General features: G+C 44.4%; 9 protein-coding genes across 9 annotated transcripts; 4 read left to right on the top strand and 5 right to left on the bottom strand.

Moving 5' to 3' along the window:
- Positions 1–12: 12 nt before the first annotated feature.
- Positions 13–812, top strand: L203_105565 (DNA replication complex GINS protein PSF2; the record flags this gene model as incomplete). The annotated part of the gene is made up of 5 exons (XM_066214932.1): positions 13–132; positions 186–300; positions 354–453; positions 523–649; positions 702–812. 5 exons carry the CDS (start codon positions 13–15, stop codon positions 810–812), a joined length of 573 nt encoding a protein of 190 aa, XP_066071029.1.
- Positions 813–1,303: 491 nt separating this feature from the next.
- On the bottom strand, positions 1,304–3,026 carry L203_105564 (uncharacterized protein; the record flags this gene model as incomplete). Its single annotated transcript, XM_066214931.1, has 10 exons — positions 1,304–1,362; positions 1,419–1,524; positions 1,578–1,712; positions 1,792–1,885; positions 1,936–2,081; positions 2,136–2,167; positions 2,291–2,370; positions 2,584–2,594; positions 2,747–2,939; positions 3,004–3,026. The coding sequence occupies 10 exons, from the start codon at positions 3,024–3,026 to the stop codon at positions 1,304–1,306; spliced, it is 879 nt and encodes a 292-aa protein (XP_066071028.1).
- Positions 3,027–5,235: 2,209 nt separating this feature from the next.
- On the top strand, positions 5,236–8,463 carry L203_105563 (uncharacterized protein; the record flags this gene model as incomplete). Its single annotated transcript, XM_066214930.1, has 5 exons — positions 5,236–5,258; positions 5,483–5,607; positions 5,840–6,402; positions 6,448–7,368; positions 7,414–8,463. 5 exons carry the CDS (start codon positions 5,236–5,238, stop codon positions 8,461–8,463), a joined length of 2,682 nt encoding a protein of 893 aa, XP_066071027.1.
- Positions 8,464–9,016: 553 nt separating this feature from the next.
- On the bottom strand, positions 9,017–9,785 carry L203_105562 (cytidine deaminase; the record flags this gene model as incomplete). Its single annotated transcript, XM_066214929.1, has 6 exons — positions 9,017–9,254; positions 9,313–9,353; positions 9,399–9,442; positions 9,499–9,569; positions 9,618–9,654; positions 9,719–9,785. 6 exons carry the CDS (start codon positions 9,783–9,785, stop codon positions 9,017–9,019), a joined length of 498 nt encoding a protein of 165 aa, XP_066071026.1.
- Positions 9,786–10,225: 440 nt separating this feature from the next.
- On the top strand, positions 10,226–11,831 carry L203_105561 (GTP-binding protein YchF; the record flags this gene model as incomplete). The annotated part of the gene is made up of 6 exons (XM_066214928.1): positions 10,226–10,294; positions 10,347–10,447; positions 10,497–10,890; positions 10,943–11,020; positions 11,230–11,615; positions 11,666–11,831. The coding sequence occupies 6 exons, from the start codon at positions 10,226–10,228 to the stop codon at positions 11,829–11,831; spliced, it is 1,194 nt and encodes a 397-aa protein (XP_066071025.1).
- Positions 11,832–12,151: 320 nt separating this feature from the next.
- Positions 12,152–12,861, bottom strand: L203_105560 (uncharacterized protein; the record flags this gene model as incomplete). Its single annotated transcript, XM_066214927.1, has 3 exons — positions 12,152–12,415; positions 12,476–12,631; positions 12,682–12,861. 3 exons carry the CDS (start codon positions 12,859–12,861, stop codon positions 12,152–12,154), a joined length of 600 nt encoding a protein of 199 aa, XP_066071024.1.
- A 1,598-nt stretch (positions 12,862–14,459) lies between these two features.
- Positions 14,460–16,373, bottom strand: L203_105559 (pantothenate kinase; the record flags this gene model as incomplete). Its single annotated transcript, XM_066214926.1, has 7 exons — positions 14,460–14,538; positions 14,586–14,679; positions 14,725–14,786; positions 14,835–15,075; positions 15,122–16,112; positions 16,158–16,223; positions 16,272–16,373. 7 exons carry the CDS (start codon positions 16,371–16,373, stop codon positions 14,460–14,462), a joined length of 1,635 nt encoding a protein of 544 aa, XP_066071023.1.
- An 825-nt stretch (positions 16,374–17,198) lies between these two features.
- Positions 17,199–19,839, top strand: L203_105558 (uncharacterized protein; the record flags this gene model as incomplete). The annotated part of the gene is made up of 6 exons (XM_066214925.1): positions 17,199–17,259; positions 17,358–17,708; positions 17,770–18,116; positions 18,170–18,566; positions 18,621–18,907; positions 18,958–19,839. The coding sequence occupies 6 exons, from the start codon at positions 17,199–17,201 to the stop codon at positions 19,837–19,839; spliced, it is 2,325 nt and encodes a 774-aa protein (XP_066071022.1).
- Positions 19,840–20,178: 339 nt separating this feature from the next.
- Positions 20,179–21,906, bottom strand: L203_105557 (uncharacterized protein; the record flags this gene model as incomplete). The annotated part of the gene is made up of 2 exons (XM_066214924.1): positions 20,179–21,489; positions 21,541–21,906. 2 exons carry the CDS (start codon positions 21,904–21,906, stop codon positions 20,179–20,181), a joined length of 1,677 nt encoding a protein of 558 aa, XP_066071021.1.
- Between the last annotated feature and the right edge of the window lie 204 nt (positions 21,907–22,110).

The following is a 22,110-nucleotide window of genomic DNA, read 5'->3' as shown; positions in this document are numbered from 1 at the left end:
TCATTCTTCATCATGGCTCTTCCCAAGGCATTATCTCCAAGCTTAACTCCAAATGAGCTTACTTTTATCGCAGAACAGTACCACATCAACATCATTCCGCTTTTCTCCATGACAAGAGTCAGACTCATCAGCGTGTGTTCATTCGAATCTTGTCCTAAGACTGGCGAGCTGACGTTCTCGTGTAGGGTATCTATGGACCATTCCAACCACCTTCTGCAGCGAGAGTACCTCTATGGATGGCCTTATCGTTAAAGAGGAAAAGGAAATGTAGAATTGTACCCCCAGATTGGCTCACTGTCGGTGCGCCATAGTCCGTCTTGGGGGTAGGTAGCGCGGCTAATGGAATGGATAAGAAAAACTGCAAGATCTTTTCAAGAGCGAGAAAGAGAACGGGGAAGGTTTCGAGAGATTACCGCGCCGGTTTATGGAAATCAGCAAAGTCCTGCTTGACACGTACGTACATCAAACCTCCCTAATCTCAAAGTGATGTAGACAAGCTAATCTCTCTTCACCAACATATAGAGCACCGGACGATGTATCACAAACCACGTTATTGCGCTCCCTCCTCAAAGATATAAGAGAGGTACGACAAGCAAAGATCAGAATGGGTTTACAAAGCGAGGATGTGTTGCAGAGTGATTATCTTCAGGCAAGTCTTACTGCCTCATCTTGAGGTCAAACCCACTTATCAGCTGGCACAGGTCACAAATCTTACCCCATTCGAATTATCAGAACTCAAGCCATTCTTAACACGAGCCATGTGCGTCATGCAGAGTTTTAAACCGCAAGAAGAAGAGGAAGAAGAAGGATAAATCTTTGTTTAGTGCCTCACATCAGATAGACATAAAATCATGGCTTGTCTCAAAATCAACAGTGTAGTGGACATACTACGGGCTTAATTCGCAGTTGTATACCACCAGACTTTTTATTGTATTCAACGTCCTAAACCCAACGGATGTAGACTAACTAGATGCATATTATCTACAAGTCGTCATTTTGTCATATATCACAAGAAGGAGATTAGTTGTGGAAATGAGAGTTGACGGAGAAAACGACATTCTTGGGCTCGTAATAATTACCAAAGCAGCACTAATCGGTCTCTTGATCTTGAGCTTTCAGCAGATAAAATAAAATAAAAGGCGCTTCAGGAAGTGTCGATATAAAAAGAGCTGGTGGTACAGATTCTACTCCGGAAAAGGCAAGAAATGGTAACTAGAGGATAAGTGGGTAGTATGCAAGAGTACACTACTATGATGACATACTGTAACAAAGACATGATGAATGGAAATGAAGAGGGTTGGTGTTACATAAGAAGACAGCCGCTTGATTTTTTAGCTTTACCGGCTCGACGATTAGGGTTGACTTGAAAATCATCATGAGTGCCAAACTTTTTGGTCAGTTTAGAGGAAACAACTCACGGACAGTTCTGATAGCCTCGTCAAAGACCGTCTTCAAGTTCTTTTGAGTCAAAGCAGAACACTCAAGATACTTGGCAGCCTTGATATCGCTGGACATGGCAGATCCCTGATATACCGCTGGTTAGCTCATATGGCTTTTGCTTTATTACTTTCACTTACTTGACTGTACTGGATGGGCGCCTGCTTCCTGTCCTTCAGTTTTTCAATTTGCATAGGGTCATCCCTCAAGTCAAGCTTGGTCCCCACAAGAATGATAGGGGTACCAGGAGAGTGATGTTGGATTTCAGGATACCACTACATCCCATAAAATCAGATGCACGCTCCTTGCTCCACCATTGATACACGAGCGATGAACAAGACTTTCAAAACATACCTTGGTTCGTACGTTTTCGAAAGAAGCGGGCGATACAACAGAAAAACAGAGTAAGAAAACATCGGTTTGAGGATAAGACAATGGTCGAAGTCGACTAGAACATGTGTCTTAGCTCCCTTCTTGAACACATCATACGAGACACACTCATAATCTTCTTGACCAGCAGTATCCCATAACCCCAGGGACACAGTCATACCATCTACCATAACCTGACTAGAATAATTGTCAAAGACAGTGGGGACATATTCGCCCGGGAAGGTGTTGGTGGTGTAACTGATCAGGAGACATGTCTAATAACATCCCAAAAGTTAGCAGATGGTGGCAAAAGAAAGAAGATATTTTACCTTTCCGACAGCGCCATCGCCAACGACAACACCTATTGTTGAAAAAGTGACAAGAGGCAAAAGTCCAGTACAAAAGTATAATCATTAGAGATGAATTTCAGTGGCATGTCAGTTCTATCAGCTCATGTTCTTCATCAGGCGATTTCATCACGCACACTTTATGTTTCGAGTTGCGGCGGCCATTACCTTCGCTCTGCGTTTGATTCTCGCGCGAAGCGCTGTTATAGATGCTAGGCTGGTGTTTCCAATGAGCAATCCACCATCGTAAAATTGGACAGTAATAATCGCGGAAAGCTGCCCATTTGGTCACCAGGAATACTGGTTTCTCCCAGCAATCGTATCGCCCCCGCATCGCATCCAGACAGCTCAGCCTCGACGTGCGCGCCATTACGCGTACAGTAATAAGGACCACAGATTATACGTAGATACAACTTATGGGTCAACTCACAATTGTGCGCTCTACCTGTTGACACGGCTCTCAAGTATCTGTCGGACTGCAACGGAAGAGCGTATAGACTGGCTGACGGCTCGAAGCTTCTTCTAAGGTAACTAGACAGGTGGCGGATGGCGAGAAAGAATAAAGTAGAAAGAGAAATTGTCGAAATGCACACAAATACACCACATCTTTCCTTCGCCCACCCAGAGAGGGTCAAAGCGCCTCCCAGTCCACTACCCACTGAAACGCGGTCACGTGATTGATTATGTCTCCTTTTCTTCTCATGGCTTCTTGACCACCTTGCCTTTTGTTCTTTTGCATTATTTTTCTCTTTTCTTTTTTTTATGGAAAAGCCGATGGCTGATATGCTGGAGTGTTTCGTTGCATACCAAATCTAGAGCTTTAGATCTCGGATCAAACTGCCAGGCTCACCAAAGCGAGTTGCCGTTGTTCATGTTGGATTAAGAAAGCTTGTAGAGTGGTAATTTTGACCAAGTGGACAGATCTATCCAATGTCTGGAGCGTTATTATGTACCGGGTGTGAGACGATCTTCGCTTGCCACGGGCGGCGTAAGTTTATGAACGTTGGAGAGGGATAGGTACAAAGCCTTGAGCTGAAGATCTTATTAGAAACTTCCTGGTGCCTCTGTATTTCAGTCTTATCCACGTCAATCGCAGAATCAACTATCTTGCCAAGTTTAGATGAGAGCAGATATAACTGTTTTGTTTCGTTTGGTGCAGACGTCTTGGAATTCTTGATTATTGTGGCTCTGTACCGGTATTTTGCAGGCGGACTAGTCCACAGAAGACTCTTACTGGGCATGATCGCAAGATTGCTCAGCATGAGCAGTGAATATGCTCTTGAAGCTGGATCTAGATTGCTTAAAAACTCTCACCAGCTGAAATGAACTATCTGACCGTTATCCTGACTGGTCACATCAGAAAGCAGGGCTTTTGGGTATTCACTGCCATCTATGGGCAAATTGTTGATGCGCACAGCGTTTGATTCGTGAGCTGTTGATTACTTTTGAAGTAAGTGTCGGATTGACCATCAAGCAATGTGGATTATAAATCCCTTATAACGATCAGACGTCAGGGATTGGATGCTTGATCATTGTTCGTCTGAACAGAATGCCAGTATCGGATACTCAGCGAAAATAACGCATTGGGAAGGCATGTTCAAGTCGGTCAAAATGATACTATGGTCGAGAAGAAGTAAGTTTATTAGGCGAAATGATTCAATCAACCAGCATCCTTTTTAAAAATTAATGTGTGGGTTGTCTATTTTCTGACAGGCAATCAACTATTTTACAACATTACCTATATCAAGAGTTATTTACAGGTTAATGAATGTCACAGTCAACTGTCATGAGCACTATAATCCATGTGTCTTGACCTACATATTGCTGAGGATTTCACAGTGAGATCATCTCATACAAGTATGCTACAGTGCGTATCAAACAAGAAACGATGTGTTATTGCTAAGCCTTACTATGAAAACAGTTACAACTTCACGACATTTATTTCTCAGAATGAAAAGAGTTCTTTTTTCAAACCAAGGCCAGCACCTCTGCAACTTGAAAAAAAACTATTCCTCTTGTATAATGGGATCACCTTCTCTCTCAAGCAGGCAATATGACGCCCATGTCAATTGCATAGTGGCTCGGAGGGACACAGGTAGTGCTTGGTCATTCATCAATTTCAATGAAAAAATTCATTCGCCTTTCCAATCTATGAGCCAACGTCTAGACCAAGTGAGAAAAATGAAGAACCAGTGACTTTTGACCAGACATATGCTCTTTTGCTTTCCCCACAACAATCCATGAATGCTTTGTGGCCTCAACAGCCCCTCAGTTCTCGACCTTAGACTCTACTCGCACCCCGCATTCATCACCATGTTGCTCTCTCGTTTTTCCAACACAACGACATTGTCCAAAATCCGCCATCTCTTACTAGTCTTGAACTTTTGCCGAGAAGCAAAATACACAAAAATACCATCTCTGTGCCTCAGAATACTCGCAGAAATGCCTGCACCAATCACTTCCAAGCAGATACACACCAAGATTTCCAACGCCGTTTACCAACACCAATCGTCAAATTCAACCAACCGCCATACAATACAGTCTGCTTTCCCCGCCAACAACTACCATAACCACCCTATCTCATCAACACCACCACATTCATTCTTCCCAGACATACCCTATTGAGCTACAGACACTCCACAAGTGGCCCGAAACAGGCTGCAAGATCAAAACAGCAAACGTCATAGCCTCCATTGACAATGGCCAACAGAGCCAGACATTGCGTATTCAAATAGGAAGTTTCTAGCCTCGCGGACACCACGCTTTTACAGATAGACAACTTTGTAGATTAGCTTGGGCGTGGGACAGCGTTCCCAAGCTACCAAAGTTTAGAATTCTAGAATTTCCCATCACAACATGCAAAGCCAAATGACATACGTAAGAGCCGTAGAGGAGAGTGTCATTAGAAGCGTTTGACGGCAGGTGCTTCTCTGGCGAGTCCCAAGTCACGATGAGGAAGCTGCAATGTCTAGTGAAATAATGTCATGTTGAAAGCAGAAAAAGAATTCAAAAAATCATCCAACATTTATAATCCCGAAACACAAAAACGGGGTGCTCTGGCCCAGGGCTCTCTCTCATACTTATGACATTCGTTCCTGCTTTCGGGTGATATGGTATCGTTCTAGATTTTTCAGATTATCTTTTCTTTTCTTTTTTTCTCATCTGCCTCTTCTCTTTCTTTCTTTTCTTTTCTTTATCCTTATCCTATCTGACCCCTTTCTCGCTCACAGAGCTGTCGTCGGTGTATCTGTGCTGACAAAAAGGTTAACCCTCGTCTGGCTTGAGAAAGAAAAAGTGGTGGTAGCACCCAGGGACTGTTAGTCGCGTAGAACGCGCATCAAAATCTCAAAAGTATCTGCAACCCGTTCATTCTCGGGGAGGCGCATTCTGCCTGGGCGACGGTCAGCAAACGGATCACAGGCTCTCGCAGGCGGGGGCTTGCCTTATGGGCGCAGTGAGTGAAATTTGTTCCGCAACATTTGCCGGCATAGCCCGCGTAGCCATGTCGGTCATACACACCCAGTCGAGCTCGGCCTCCCACGTCCGTCATCAAGTTAGGACAAGAGGACGGCCCTGGGTTCCCTTATGATGTACAATGTCGTTGGCGAGCGTTATATATAGCCGAATCAGAGACCCTCTCGTTTGACCCTTGCACTGGAAAGTCCGCTTATCTAAAAGTTTTATAGCCATGGTTTTGGCAGAGCAGTACCATTCTGGCACAAACAGTTCAATGCTCGCCCATACGACTCCCCGAGAGGGGTCTAATTGCTTATCGGAGATATATGTCCAACCACCACCTCATACACATCAGCGACTTGGACCGACATCTTTTGCTCATGTGCCGCATCAACAGCTGGCACAATCTGATTCATCTGAGAGCTCTCACCTTCCAAGTCTTCAAGTGACGCATCCTACTCCTACAAAAGGAAGGAAATTCAAGAGGACGGATACGGAAGTCAGCACATCCAGTGAAGGTATGTACGTTGACAGTCTAAACTGGCAGACACCGCTGCTTCCTACACCAGCACCGGGCTCGTGTGGCTCACTCGAGGTGACGGTTGAGCCTTTAGGTGCGTGCGCCAATAGGAAGACCCGTCTCAGGTCATCAGAGAATACGGCAGATATAAAAAAAGAAAAGAGTGAGAGCGAGAGACAGACAGAGTTGCTCGCTGAAAAGCAAGCGAGGACTCGAGAAAAAGGGCGAGAGAGGCAAAGAAGGAAGCGCGAAAGGGACAGAAAGGCTAAAGAGGTGAGCTTTAGTGATGTGCTAATCTGTGACTTACTGTATGCAAAGGTGGCAGCTGCGCTCAAGTCACGAAACGCTCCGACCCATCTTTCTTCCAATCCGTCTATAAACGCGCTTAGTATCACTGTTCCGTCGCCAGCGTCTACGTATTCATCGCTGGCGACAGGATCTTACATGTCTATCTCACCAACTCACCCTCTCGCCTTATCAACGGGTTCGACGTCAATGTCCGGTGAGTCGTCGCCCAACACAAATTTCTCGCCAGCCGTTTCGACGCCAGCAACTGCACTTTCTCTGGAGGGATTGAAATCCAATTACTGGAATGAGGGTCTGATCATTCGGCCGGACCTTTCAAATAAACCCATCAGGCCTATCCGAGTCACTCGTGCTTCATCTGGCAGCATCCCTTCTCTTAAAAAAGGATTAAACATTTCTGTCGCTACTAGCTTGCCTGTTCGTAGCACTAGCGACAGCAAACTAGAATCGACACCACCTTTTAAGCGGCGAAAATCTGAGCCGGAGTCTGAGCCTTCTCGCATTGTAAATGAAAGCTCTGTATCCTCGGAGAGTAATTCGAAGGGGCAAAAAATGGATAGGCCAAGGCCGACAAGGACCAAGTCGGATGGGTTTATTCTTATTGATGATGCTTCCAAAGCCAGATCAAAATCGTCTACTCCTCCCATGTCTATCCTTCCTGAAGAATACCAACGACAGATTGAGTCCGCTAGGCCGGCGTCTCAACCGGAAACGGTATCCTTAGCCCCCTCTGCTTCAACGGATGCATACTATTTTGCGTTGACCGTGATTCTTTCTATGAATCGGAATGAAGACCAGGAGGTAAAGCTCATGAAGGAAAGACTTGGCTTGAGTGGTGCAGAAATGCAGAGTATGAAAGAAGGATTGGCCGCTTTTTATGATCAATGGGCTATTGAAAAAAGTATAAGTAAAACCAGTGTTGATCTTGGTACTGTAAGCTGGCTAATTATAAAACGTTCAAGACTAACATCTGTTTAGGTCAATGCTACTTTGACTCATCAAGATAATTCTGCTTCAACGCCCTACTCACCACCACGCAACTGTGGCACTTTCCAAAAGTCATTCTTCACGCCTTCATCCAGCACCGCAACTCATTATGATACTCGTTCCCCTTCAACTATGCCCATGACGTTTTCATTTGTCCGCCAGGCTGGTGAATCTCCACTTGCAGCTCAATCGCATGGGCGTCAAAGATCTTTGTCTGCTATTTCAGTCACAAACAGAGCCAACATGCTGCGATGGCAGCCAGAGACGCCAACCGAATCGGGACCTTCTGGTCTAATCAATACGAAAGACGAAAACGGATCACCCATAACGTCAATCATCCATACTCCTTCCGCTGGCCAAAGCACGTTTCCAATGCTCGAAAGTATGGGACCCTTCAGAACTCATTGGCGGTCTATTACCGATCCAACAGGCGACCGAACTTGCAGTGCCCTTAACCAAGGTCAACGTGGCATGCCTAATGAGTCCTGGGCAAATAACAACTTGGGGGAACTGGATAGCCCCTTGTCAGTGATAGGCCAACTAGATAGATCAGAAATGATGCCTCCACCATCCTCTGCCCCTCATCAAGGTGGCATCCAATTGATCACGAACCTGGGACCGACAACAGAACAACCTCCGATTAGGGATTCTAGGTTATTGAGTCAATCAAGAGTCTTTACCTCACACCATCTCCGCACGTCTAGTGGACCGGGATCCGTGGGATTTGAAAATACTCAGAGAATGCCTTTTGCGCCTACTACACCATTAAACAGTGAAGGGCCGAGTCAGACAGATCTAGAGTCAGGAGGAGAATATATGCAGGGCTCTCTGTATTATCACAGAATGTTTGGAACGCTTCCACCGGGTGTGGCTGATGGGCAAAAGGGGCATTCACAAATGTCAATACAGGCGCCGATGTCAATGCAAGGCCATGAAGCGCATCATCAACAAACGCCAATGCAATACACTCTTGGCTTTCAACTAAAACCGTCCCAACCACAACTACTCCAACCATGCTTTGGTCAGTCTGACAACCAGTAATCTCCCAGGCAAATTCAACTACTACCTGCGTAATCCTTGTGTGTAAGCGGCGCTATCACCATACAATTGTGAATTTTGTTTTGCAGATCAAAGACACATCCTTTGCTTGGTCTTGGATTGTGATACAATACTTGAGCGAAGCGTTACGATATTATACGATTTAACGATTTTTTACGACACTATATGTTAAGACACAAGAAAGATGGGGACAAAGATACGTTGACGGACATTCTGCACAAAAAGGGAACTTTTGGATAGGCGAGGTGGAGTAAATCCATCTATCTATATATAACATCTAGACTAAAAATTTCAAAGATTCGAAGACAGCATATACATGTATGCTGGATATATGGTGCTAGTAAATAGTATTGGTTAGCACTCTACATAGGAGATATCCTGATGTTAGTATCATCAGTAATTATGGCCTTGCGATGAAATGTGCCATATTTGATCATGATTTCTCTGAATTCATTGCATCGTCGTTCAGTTTGTTCCACTAGAAGCTATACAACCTACTTGTGATTTCGCTCACCTTAACAAAATACCCAAAGCATTAACGCTGCGTCATTCCCAAGTGGTTCGGCCCAAACGAATGTGGCAAAATCTCTCCCATTGTCACTTTCGCAACGAACTCTTTTGATTCATCGCTTTGGAGATTGCCAAGGAAGCTAGGCGCTTCGTCCACTGGATACGACCCAGAGATAAAGTATATTGGGACTTGTAGCTCGAGAAACTCGCGAAGGAACTGACGGCAGATACCACATGGCGAGCATGAAGGAGAAGGTATATCCCTGCCACAAAGGTGTAAGGAAGCATTCAAGATATGGCTCAGAAAGGGAAGAGACCTACGACACGACAGCAACGGCGAGAAACTTGTTTTGCCCTTCACTCTGTAAACTAATCAGCGACGAAGACTGATAATTGTCGACCCATACAATTGCCTTAACGACTGCAGTCCTCTCTGCACAAATACCGGCTCCTGTGATGCATTTCAGAACTGAACGAGTTTGACCGGTCGTCTGTTAAATGCCATACCGTAAGAAGCGTTCTCAACATTACATCCCCCATATAACTGGCCATTAGCACCTAAAAGGGAAGCGCCGACTCTATCTATAAGTCAGCAGGTAGACAAGGCTTGATTTAGATAGATATACCTAAAATGTGAATAGGGAGCATAAGCCTTGTTTCGATCTATCATTTCCTAGTCAGTCCAAGTATTGACCTATAGCCATTTTTCAGCTAAAGAGAGACAAACATGTTATCGCTGTGCTGAAGAGCTTGTGAAGTACTTCTGCAGAGATGTCGTGTGCTTCTTCATACATTTCAGATGGTTAAATGGAAATAAATAAAAAATAAGAAAGAGTGAAATTGTTAAACATATTATAATAATTGTTCAAATTCCGATGGAATCCTTTCAGTTGTCCAGCTTTGAAAATGATAAAGCTTTTTAAAATACACGTCATTTCATCAAATCGTAACGAAATATCTACCCACTTTTCTTACAAGTTCATTTCCATCCAAAAGTTTTTCTTTTTTCTTTTTCTTCATCTATTTACTCTCTGAAGCACTCGAAAAGAGGTGTATGTCATCTCGTTCTCTAAATTTACTCTATTCATTAGCAAGACCGCCACAACAAATCGCATTTGTCCCGATAGTTCTTGTAAACGCAGGCCAGCGCTTATCTGTTTCACTTTTCAGATCCCTGCAGCCTCAGGCTAGACTCTTCACTAAATCTTCAACTCGTTTTGCAAAGCTGAAAAAGATGCCTCCCAAGAAGAAGGTCGCTGAAGAGAAAAAGATTAGACTTGGTCGACCTGGTAACAACTTGAAGGTGTGTATTGGTGAGCGATTGCCATACTGTTAAGATATTGATGATGTGGCAGATTGGTATCGTTGGTTTGCCCAACGTCGGGAAATCATCGTTCTTTAATACCCTTTCCCAGACAGATTTGGGTAAAGCTGCCAACTTTCCTTACGCTACCATGTAAACGACTTGGGTTCTGAAGACGAGATCTATGATTGATGAGTTTTAGTGACCCGGAAGAAGCTCGTATCCCAGTTCCGGATGAACGATTCAACTGGCTCAGTTCCGTCTACAAGCCTGCCAAGGAAATCCCTGCTTTCCTTACTTGCATTGATATCGCTGGTCTCACTGCCGGTGCTTCCACTGGTGCTGGTCTCGGTAACGCTTTCTTGTCCCATGTTCGCGCTGTCGATGGTATTTTCCAAGTTGTTCGAGCATTTGACGATGCCGAGGTTATTCATGTCGAGGGAGATGTTGATCCTTTGCGTGACATGCAAATTATTAGCACCGAGTTGAGGCTGAAGGATATTGAATGGGTTGAGAAGGAACTAGATAAACTCAAAAAGGGTAGCAAAAACTTGGGCACTGTCAGCCTGGCTGACAAGGCCAAAAAAGAAGAGATGGTCTGTGAAATTCAGGTATCTTGTCATGTGGTGACTAATAATGTCTGCATAGGCAACTGTTGAGAAGGTTTTGCATACTTTGGTGGAGGAAAACAAGGATGTCCGTAAGGGTACTTGGTCCAGCAAGGAAGTGAGCCATTTTCTTTCTGTATCCTACATTTTTTCCATTTTTCTTGTGACGAAACAGAGCCCAAAGCTCTTTAAACCCAGCTCATCGATGAGGAGTAACGCCCAATAACAAATGAGAGAATCTTCTTTTCTGATTTTTCCATTCATCCCATGATTGTCTCGTGGATCTATGATTGCTTTGAAAAGTCGCTAAATGGCATATTATGCTAGGTCGAAGTCATCAATGGTCTCAATCTTTTGACAGCCAAGCCGATTACCTACCTCGTCAATCTTTCCGAACGTGATTTTGTCCGAAAGAAGAACAAGTGGCTCGCTAAGATTAAGGGTTGGATTGATGAAAACAATCCAGGAGACCAACTCATTCCCTTCTCTGTTGCTCTGGAAGAAAGATTGGTGTCCATGTCTGAGGAAGAGAAGGCAGATGAGGGTGAAACGCTCGGCTTGGGCAAGAAGAATCCCAGTGCGTTAGGCAAGATTACCACCTCTGGTTATGCCAGCTTGGACTTGATTCGATATTTCACATGTGGTCCTGATGAAGTTCGAGCATGGACCGTCCGAAAGGGCATTAAAGCTCCCCAGGCTGCCGGTGTCATTCAGTGAGTCCATCGCCACCTGCAGGTTATACCCAAACTGACTTTGCGCTCAGTTCCGACTTTGAAAACAAGTTTGTTTGTGGTGAAATTATGTCATATGAGGACTTGAAGGAATATGGCACCGAAGCGGCTGTCAAGGCTGCTGGTAAATTGAGGCAACAAGGAAAGCCTTATGAAATTGTGGATGGTGACATTTGTTACTGGAAGGCTGGGGCTTAGAGTGGTAACCATATGCATAATGTGTAGCAGCATCGATTGCACATCTGCAAGGCTTTGGGATCAACTACAGTAGAGATAGTGCTTCATTAACTGTCAGCAATAGTTTGAGGAGCAATCATGTATAAGGCAATCAATTGGGGGAATTCATAGCATTAATTCTTATGATTTTTCGTACATACTTGCAGGCTATTGTATTATACTTTGACTTTGAGCTTATTATGCGTCCTTATAATTCCCAAATGAAAGATGGTCTTGCTGCTAGTTCCATGCTATAAGTCTTTGATTGGTTCACTTTCTTAATCACGAATTCACTCATCCTCTCAGGCCTTGACATAAACAGCTTCAACGCCAAACCCACATTTGGTAGTTTGACTACCCTGTACGTTCTGGTTAAAGCAAGCGCATTCGTACACAAATAGGTTTTTAACTTGGTCAAGTTCGGGTCGGATGGCGACGCTAGCAGAGCCGCAAGAGTTAAGACAGGTGAGAGGAGAAGGAGCAGTAAAGCTGTTGGAAGGAGCAGCGCTACCATCCAGGTCGAGATAACAGCGGGAAAGGGCGTAAGGAGAGTGAATGTAGTTTGCCTATAATGGGGTTAACACATGCTTGTCACGGGAGTCAAGTTGGAAGTGTTGGAAACATACAGAGGCATCATCCTTATCGCGGCAGTTGCCCAGATCGTCTTCAGCATAGACAACCTCACCAGAATCTGGATAATCATCGCCAGAAGCACAAAAACATTCATGGGTGTTTTGACGGAAATAAGCAATGTCTGAGCCGCCTCTAGCAAGGCAAGCAGACTGATCAAGCCACGATCAGTCGGAAATTTATAAACAGCAATGTAACTCACAGCACAAGACTCCCTGGCTTCAGCATTGGTAGCAATCGCAGAGGTTAACGAGGCGATTTTACTATCAGCGACGCAGCCAATCCATGCGAGCGTTGTATCAGAAGAAGCATCTTGGCGGACTCGAGGGATGGAAGCGCCTTGTACAGCAAGGACTGCAGTGAGAAGAGCAATGACAAGCATTATTGAATAACTTGATTGTGAGTGACTAGTATGATGAAAGAAACCTGTAGACAAAAGTAGCGGTTTTTTATACCTTGATATCAAGCGCTCCAACACTGTAGCCGACTTATCCACAAACCCACGTTGCCCTTGTTCCATGGGATGCTTCTTTCACAGACTTGTTCCGACATGCACATGACTCTTGCACACTGCATGACGTGAACACGTTCCCTAGATCGGCCTTGAAAACGGTTGGATTCGCTTGCTGAGTCTATAGCATTGCTGTAAATGATGAAAAGAAGAAACAGAATTTGAGAATCAAGGAGAATTGTTGGACCGATGATGTATATGAAAGGTGGAGGCCAAAAGTGGAGGCTGTTCTTTCCTAAAGTCAGCTCCAACCGTTATAGCAAATTTTTGCATTCTCTTTCTCTCTCAACCTTCCCATCTTACAGGTAGAGATTTGCAAGTATAGCACTGCAAGTATGCTAATTGACCATTCTTGAGCCATGCAAGCCTATGGAAAACACTCCAGATCTTGTATACATCCAACACTCGTCGGTAATCACCGGGTTCCTCAGTAAGCAACAAATCTCCTCCTCTTGTATCTTCCAGATCCTCAGTTCAAATTATTTGTATGCATCGCCTCCAAAAAGCTCCAACAGCTACACAATGCAGCATTCCTCTATCCTATAGAGCCTTACGCAATAATACGTCAAGGGACTATTAGTAAGTGGTGCTGTGTGTTACTTACGTAATGGCCCTTGTCGCGGAGAGCAGTCATGTTAAATGTGTCCCGATCTGTGTACGTTCCCAAAAACCAATTTATATATATACCTAGTGTTGATATCTTTTCGGGATTAGAGACTTTAAAAAAGCTAAAGCTAGATGTGTCTGATAAGTTGTTTTACTGTTTTTCTTTCCTTCCCTGGGCACTTGCTATTGCTTTTGTATCCATGAGTTATCTACCCTTGACGGATGATTATCTGTTTAGCGGGAGATTGGAGACGTAGAAATGCCAGCTTACTAGTCATTTCACTTGATCACTAAAAATATTTGACGAAAGGCGGCTTCAAGTGCTTGCTACAAGACAAATGGATTTAAGCAGGGTCCGGTTCACTTTGAGTTGTCTCGGTGATACAAGGGATAACATGCCTTCAACAGCAGCAATAAAATAGTAGATAAACCAGAAAGCCAAATCCCAGAATCTTGATTCAAGATCCCAAACCCAATAGCAAAAGTAAGATTTCTTGGAGTTTCAGACTTTCTCTTTGTATTATTAGTATGCAAAAACAATTGTTACAAGCAATAGAACTGAAGAGTCATAATAAGGCGAAAGACGTTGATACAACGACAACATTGGATATCAGTAGATGTATATTTCAATTCCTTACTTGGGGCGACTGTCCTCAAGTCGAAAGCCTCTAAATTGCAAGAGATGATGACTGTTGTTGAAATGAACGATCAGTGAGTTTGGGACATGGCAAGACGCTGGAAGAAGGTTAGACAAGGCAGCTCCAGATGCCATGCAATTGTATTTCAGAGTTTCGTTGACTGAGGGTAGCATTCTATAGATAATATTTGACACTGTCCTGCCAAACGAGATACTTGCGAGCAGATCAAAGACATGATATCAAATTGTCATATGTCCGTCCATCCGACTCATCAACATTCTTTATCCACGCTCCAATCGCCCCACTGAACCATGTTAGTCAACTTTTATTGCCATACCAGACACTGCTCACAGAAAACCTTCGTGCCGTAAAAAGCATGCAGTCATTGTTCCTTTACTCCAGAAGCGAATGGCATAAGAAAGGGTCGAAATGGTGGCAGCATGGCCTAGACAATTCAGTATTAGGCCTTTTAGTTGTAATCAATCTTCACCTCGTATGAAGCAACCGCCAAAGAAAACCTTATCTAGTCCATACTTCGCCGCATTCATGTAGCTAGTAGCGGTTTCAGTCAAGGTCACAGCACGCTGCCATATCACCCACGCAACGTGACCGATGTTATTACTGATAGCGTACAACAAACTCTTTGCAATATCTTCTTGTTTGAATTTTTTCTTCCTTCCTGTTGCTCTTTCCGCATTAGAGCCTTTCTTGAACACCTTGCCGAAAGTCGACGCAATGGTCGAAGACTTTAATCCAATCTTGTTGGCATCGGAACCATAAATGTCTCCCACAAGCATGTCGACAGCAGAATTGTCTCCTTGCTCTGATAAAAGCAACATTTCTGCAACTTTTCAGCTATCCAATCGTTCCCAATCGAGCAAGCCTACCGTCAAAAGTGTCTGCATCCGTCAAGAGACTCAACAATCCCCATAGGGTTCCTCCTCCTAGAGATGTGCCACTGACTCGCTCAAATTCACCGTTCTCATCCACCTTGACGATGCTGACACCACTGCCAATATTGACCATCAAACACGGAAAGTGTGGTGTAGGATCATCAGTGGCAGGCGTAGGCGCAAATGTAACCTGGTATTGAGGTGGAGTGGGAGAAGGTCGAGGGAATTCGGAAGCAGGGATGGTGAGGCTCTTTTGGGGCACCGGCTCTGGTTCAGATGTGGAAGGATGCGAAACCTTGTACACCAACTCCTCAGAGAACCAAAATACCTCTTCTGGCACCCGGGTGACAAATCCAAGGCCCCGGATGAGACACTCCATTTCTTCTTCTCTATGAACTTCGACACCAATTTCAGCAGCCAGCAAATCATAGTACTTGTGAGCACCACCACCTGTAGCCATGACCTTGACATTCTTTTTCATTTTGTCCAAAGATACTCGATTTGCAGTTGCTGAGGAAGCAATGAGATCTTGCAAAAAGACAATCAGTTCATCAATGTTATCTGTTTCGAATCGCGCAAAATTGAGAAGACCGCCAGGAAGAGGTGGCGGGAGAGATGAACGGCGGTTATGCGGAGTGATTTGGATGGAAGGACGAGGTTTTTGCTTATTTTCGCTCCTGGTAGGAGCAGGAACGAACGAAACCTCTTCAGAGAGTACGGCTGGTATAAGAGCACCATTGACTGCTGGCCGACGTTGTTCGGGTGGTGAGGGATCAAAAGGCGCATGAGAATGAGGATTGAGTGTGGGTGAGTCATTGGGAGACCTAGGTTTATTTGAACTTTCACCATTGATAATAAGCGAAGGTTGGGCAACAGACTGTGAAGGTGGAAGGAAGGGAGAAGATATCCGAGATGCAGGGGGGGTTGAGAAAATTGGCAAGTTTGAGCGAGTAAAGTAGACGACTTTTGCCAAAGAGCCTCCAATCTGTCAAACTCTTAGTGTCATCCATAGAGATAATGCAGTACTTACATCTATAGCTATATGCGAAACTGGCTCAGTGTAACATGGCAGATAAATTCCTCGGGAATCTCGGGTCTGCATACCTGTCAGCCTGCTTTCCCACATACATATTCAGTAGCTCACAGCTGGAGATTCTTCCTGCACAATCTCTGCCCCTGTAGTATCCACTGCTATTCTTCTGGCCTGAGGGATAGAGATGTCTGGCATGGAGGATTGATTCGGCATCGCGTAACAAAGGTGTGTGTACTGGTACGGCTGACAATCCAATAAGTATGTGATATCTTGCCTACCTTTATAACTACATGAAAGAAAAAGGATGGCTTTTGATGACTTTTTATAAACTTGCTTCAAGTGGAGGTCATGGAAAACGGACCAACATCAGAATAGTTGCCCTGTGAGCCTATCATGGAAAGGCGCCCAAACGACTTAGTTTTGTGGTGCGACTTTCTGCTATGAAACTTTTTATATTAGACCCCCCGTTAAGAGCTGCCAGTAACATATGTTACGTAATTCGTTATCTGATATGCCGAAATGCCGAGAGTTGATCCAATTGACTCCGTAATATCGACGTGGCAATATGAACCTGTATTTTATGTGCGGCCGAAATGCCACCAAATTTCTTATTTCCTTTTTTCTTTTCTCTCATAACCATGATAATTTATCTTGCTTCTTCTTTTCCGACTTCATTTCAATTGCCGCTTAGTAGGTTTCTTTTGTCTTTTGCTCCTTTCTGGCCATGAAGATTTCCATTGTCGCCCCAGTCCTAACGGTCTCTACCCCATGTGGGGGACACCTTGTGGATTGACATACTTCGCACAAGCCAAACGTTGCGTGCTGAGCCAACCCTTTCCGAATCATTCTGCTTTCCTTTGATTTCAAACTTCCCATGTGGAGATGTGACGATTGTGCTGACATGTTTGTCTTCTTGCCGACAGGATGAAAATGGAGTGCGGCCTGGGATAAATACCAGTTTCAAATGTCAGTATCTCTTTATATTCATCTTCTCCTACCACTTCATGTCGTATTTTTGGTCTAAGAGAAAAGCGTTAAATGAGCTCGACGATGATTACGTTATTCCATGCTAAAACTGACCCACCTGGGGCTGAAGTTAGTACGTACATTAAGAACGGCCAACTGAGCGCTCTTGCCCTTTTCTTTTGTCTTTGAATACGCATGAAGGCAAAGAATCTGACGCTGATTGATCTACAGAACGATCGGTTACCTTGAATTCTGTGCTCAGCCGCCCCATCACGAAGTCATCTACTTTCAGCAGTCCAGCAACTTCGCCACATCTTTCTCCGACAATCTCACCGGTATCGTTTGAATCTTCATTGGCCGCTCCGCTACCACCACGCCGTCGTCGTTTTACTATTCCAGGCATCTGGACTGGTCCTAAAATGCCTCCGCTTGAAATGGACATTACTGATGATGTCTCTGCTATACCTTTTCAGTTGGTCATGGGCGTACCCATGCTCAAGATCTCCTCTAGAAAGATCAAACAAGTAATTATTAAAATCAATAATGGATGCATTCTTTGGTCTAGCAAGAGAGACAGTCGTGGTTGGTGATATTCTTAGATCTCTTCAGGAGATTCAGGCTAACCAGTGAGCGGGCTTTCTAGTCCCCATTGGCGACATTCGTGACCTTCGCTTGGGGCAACCTCCTACCGACATGTATAACAGCAATCGATGGATTACTGTGGTTTTTGTTCGCGCACAGCAGTTGAAGGTTTTGCATATGATTGCGTTAACTGATAATGTATACCATATGTGGGTCAAGACATTGAAGGAACTGGTGTCCATCACATTGGACCGTCAAGTCACGGATATTGTGCCTACTGACCCGGACATGCTTTGGATCAGACAGTTGTGGCCTCCGGGTACAAATATGATTGATCGTCAAAAAGCAAATGAGCTTTGTGCACAAATTGGGTTGCAAATTAAGACAGGTGGAAGCGAGAATGAAAGTGTACGTTTGGGCGTCGGGCTCAAGTTTCAATGATGACTGACCATTTTTTGTAGGATATGCTCAGTAAAGATGTTTTTCACGAGCTGATCAAGGCAAGCCAAACTCGTCCGGACATTGAAGAAATCTACCATTCCCTTACTGTCGACGGACCTCTTGATCAAAGTCGCGTTGAAACCTTCCTGGTTGACGTGCAACATATCGCATCAACGTCTGTACAGGACTTATTTAACAAATACCAGTATAATGGTTTATGGAACCTTCAGTCTCTTATTTTGTTCCTCACTTCCACCGACAACACCCCAAATAAAGCTCAAGATATGACGTATCCTTTACAATGTTATTTCATCTCAAGCTCACACAACACATATCTTGTGGGTGAGCAATGGCGAGGTGAAAGTACGGTAGAGGGTTATATTCGTGTGCTTTTGGCAGGATGTAGATGCGTAGAAAGTAAGTCCAAGCAGTAGATGAGCCATGGTTGTAAAGGATTAACTCAATTTGTAGTGGACGTGCAAACTGGAGAAGTTGAGCCTGTAGTCTACCATCGTAAAACACTCACATCGAGTGTACCTGTTCGAGACATCTGCCGTGCCATTAAACAATATGGATTCGTCTCATCGCCGTATCCAATCATCATTTCTGCTGAGATTCATTGCACCTTTGAACAGCAGACCCGGTTGGCAATGATACTCAGAGATGTGTTTGGAGAACAATTAGTGACATTTCCCCTAGAGGATGGATTCAAGAAGTTACCCAACCCTGAAGAATTAAAAGGAAGGGTTTTGCTTAAGGTATGTAAATTTTCTCATTCTGATGAAAAGCACAAACTAATTGACGTTAGGCAAAACCACCAAAGCTAGAGCTGAAATCGCCAAAAGCTGAAGCCAGCTTCTTGCCCGCAGAATCACCAACATCTTCCGATTCTGATTCTGGTTTGGGGCGTCTTGCACGCCGTCTCTCAATTCAAGGCAAGACAGAAAGACCAGATGCTTTCTCACCCCAACTCGCCGAGCTTCTTGTCTATACCCATGGCGTCAAATACCAAGGATTTTCCAAACTCAACGAGTACATGCCTAGCCATCAGTTTTCAGTGTCTGAGCGCACTGCTGCAAAAATCATCAAAGAGAATAAAGAAGACTGGATAAAGCACAACTTCAAGCATATATCTCGAGTCTACCCTCGTGGTACGAGACTTGCATCAACCAATTTTAATCCTGTAGATATGTGGGGCGCTGGGTGTCAAATTGTGGCTCTCAACTGGCAAACGCTTGACGAATCGACTTTGCTTAATCATGCAATGTTTCATGGTACTAATGGCTACATATTAAAGCCCCTGGCGCTTCGGGAAAAAGTTGACGAAAAGCCAGAAACATATCGTCTTTCTGTCCAAATTATTTCTGGGCGACGCACCCCACTTACCACAGATCTCTGCGTTGAAGCCACGTTGAATGGCAATGTTTCGAAACGTACTCGTTCTATCAAAGGTGTCACGTTGAATCCGGTTTGGGGCGAGACCTTGACTTTTGTGGTGTCTACCACACCAAGTCTATTGATGCTCAATTTCTTACATCTTGAGATCAAGAACAAGACTGTACACGCTCAGTGGATGAGGCCTGTGAGCCTTGTCCCTAACGGTTATCATCACTTGCCGTTGTACGACAATATATTATCACGCTTTGCGTTTGCTACATTGTTTGTGAAAATCACATTAGAGAAAATATAGAATCATGGTGTAGGAAAAGAAGCGGTAGATCATGGTGTATATCTGGTTGTAGATTTATAAGTTGAAAAGTCAGAGGCAAATAGGGAAGGTGTTTGTAGATTTATAATCATGGAAAATGTGACAATAAATGAAAAGCAAGTGATTCATTGATGACATGTAAACAAATATGATTTCATTGACATTTTCTGATGATTATAGCGACTATGAACTGTATTCATTCAAACGCCTTGTATTCGACTGAGAAAACCATTTAACCCAAAATTTGATTGCGACAAACGACAGTTTCAACATAACCTTTTATACACAAATACTGAATCCAGATTAGCGCTCTTAATGATCTCACTTCAGCTCATAGCCTGCGCCTGTGGGCTGTAACATCGCTCTCGTTGTATTGTCTCTACACCTTTTCAGAAACTTGAACAAGGCCGTTCCGCCAGTACCCCTCAGCTCTCCCACTTCAACTTGATGCTCCTCCGCCCCAATCAATGCTCTGATTCTAGGGCCAGGCTGTCGCCGTGCCTGCTGAACAATAAACATGCTTACAACCATCATATGTCTCTCTCTAAACCTTCGGAGAGCTTCCAAAGCACCATCGTATGCTTGCACAAGAGCTGGATGTGAAGTGGCGTAACGTATAACAAGGGGTCGAAGAGGTGTGGGATGTGTAGAGAGATGCAGAAGAAAAGAGCGGTGCGGCAGAGGCATATATGCGAGCATACGTTGTAGAAAGGTAGCCTCAGATTGAACTGTCGATGCAGATAGTTTGGCGTGGGCATTAACAGCTGTAGAAGAGACACCTTCCAAAGATTGAACAGGAGATGCGTTTATCTTGATAGAAACTTTGTTCTCTTCTGATTGATCCACAGTCGCTTTAAGCGCTTTCTCTCTCTCCTCTTTAGTCGGAGAATGATCAACAGTGAGGAAGACATCAATGGCGTGAATAAGAGAACTTTGGCCGGCGCTTGGACCAGAAAATAGCTTGCCTCTTCTTCCTTCTGTACTTGCACTCTCAGCTATGTGAGTACTGACACCCACATCTGAAGTAAGGGTAAGAAAATCCCAGCCGGCGCTTGTAAGCCCATCGGCATCACCGCCACGGAACCATGGCCTTATGAGGTGATAGAATTCCTCAGGATCAACCTCTTTCATAAGGGTCATAGTGATATCACCAAGACAATCGATCTGCGCTGCTAACTTTCGGAGATAGACAGTCAATCTCCTGAGAGCTTTCTCATCTGCAACAAACAATTCATCCAAAGATTGACGCATCAAGCTGAGGGCCTTGGCGCCAGAAATTTCACAAAGAGCAGAGATAAGATAGAATTGCTCTTCTGATCGAGTGTTTGTAAAGGTTGTGATCACACTTTGCGGTGGATTCGCAAGGAGAGAAGTGGGAGTCGCAGTATTGACGGGCAGGAAATTCCATAGCACCGTATCTGCATAAGTCAAGATGGGCGGTAGACCCAAAAGGGGTGAAACGGTCAAGAGCGGCACTGCTATGCTAGGCGGAATAGGAACAGGTTCCTTGACAGTGGACAAGGGCGGAGGAGTGGTGTGAACGTAAAAGTGGGCAAGAAACGTCAAGACCATGTGCGACCTCCGGAGATGCGGCAAGGAGGCGCGCAAACGGCTTGTATCGAGTACAGGTAGCTACTCCCAGACTCTGTCAATATTGACCTTCACTACCACAACTATACCTACCGATGCAACGCCAGCACGCCAGAGCTTGTCTTGTTCTCTCTTTCCACCCAACATCAGCCCTCCACCCACAGATTCTCCTTTTGCGGCATCCAAGGCTTCCTCCCAGATTGCATACTCGTCGCAAAGTCGTTCCACATTCTTTACAGGAGGTAAAAAGCCTGTCCGTACGTCGACATCAAAGTCGGCCGACGCAAGCGACGCAGTGTTTGGGGCCAATCCATTGGAGTTCACAGAAGATGTTGAAGGTGCGCCTGAAGGGTGTAGCTCGTTCGGCTGTGAATACGAAGGAGCAAGCGAGAGAAAGTGGTTTGGTGGTAGGACAACTGGATTGATAAGAGAAAGGGGTGCCGAGTGTAATGACAGCATGACGAGAAAGAAAGCGGCGAGGAAATCTCTACGTCTGTACGTAGAGTCGCCTAAAAAGATGGCAAATAGTTGGAAAAGAAGAAGAAAGAAAGAAAGAGAATTCAACCTTGCCTTGATTTCTTTTTCAATTCAAGATAAATCATTTGACCGACTTTTTAGATACACAAAAATTTACGTAATTATCCATAATCTAGTTAGATGATA

The sequence above is a fragment of the Cryptococcus depauperatus genome, chromosome 7 (genome assembly GCF_001720195.1).
Source record: "Cryptococcus depauperatus CBS 7841 chromosome 7, complete sequence".
Lineage (NCBI taxonomy): Eukaryota > Fungi > Basidiomycota > Tremellomycetes > Tremellales > Cryptococcaceae > Cryptococcus > Cryptococcus depauperatus.
The sequence above is the reverse complement of the archived record's forward strand: the minus strand, read 5'-3'. Positions and strand labels throughout refer to the sequence as shown.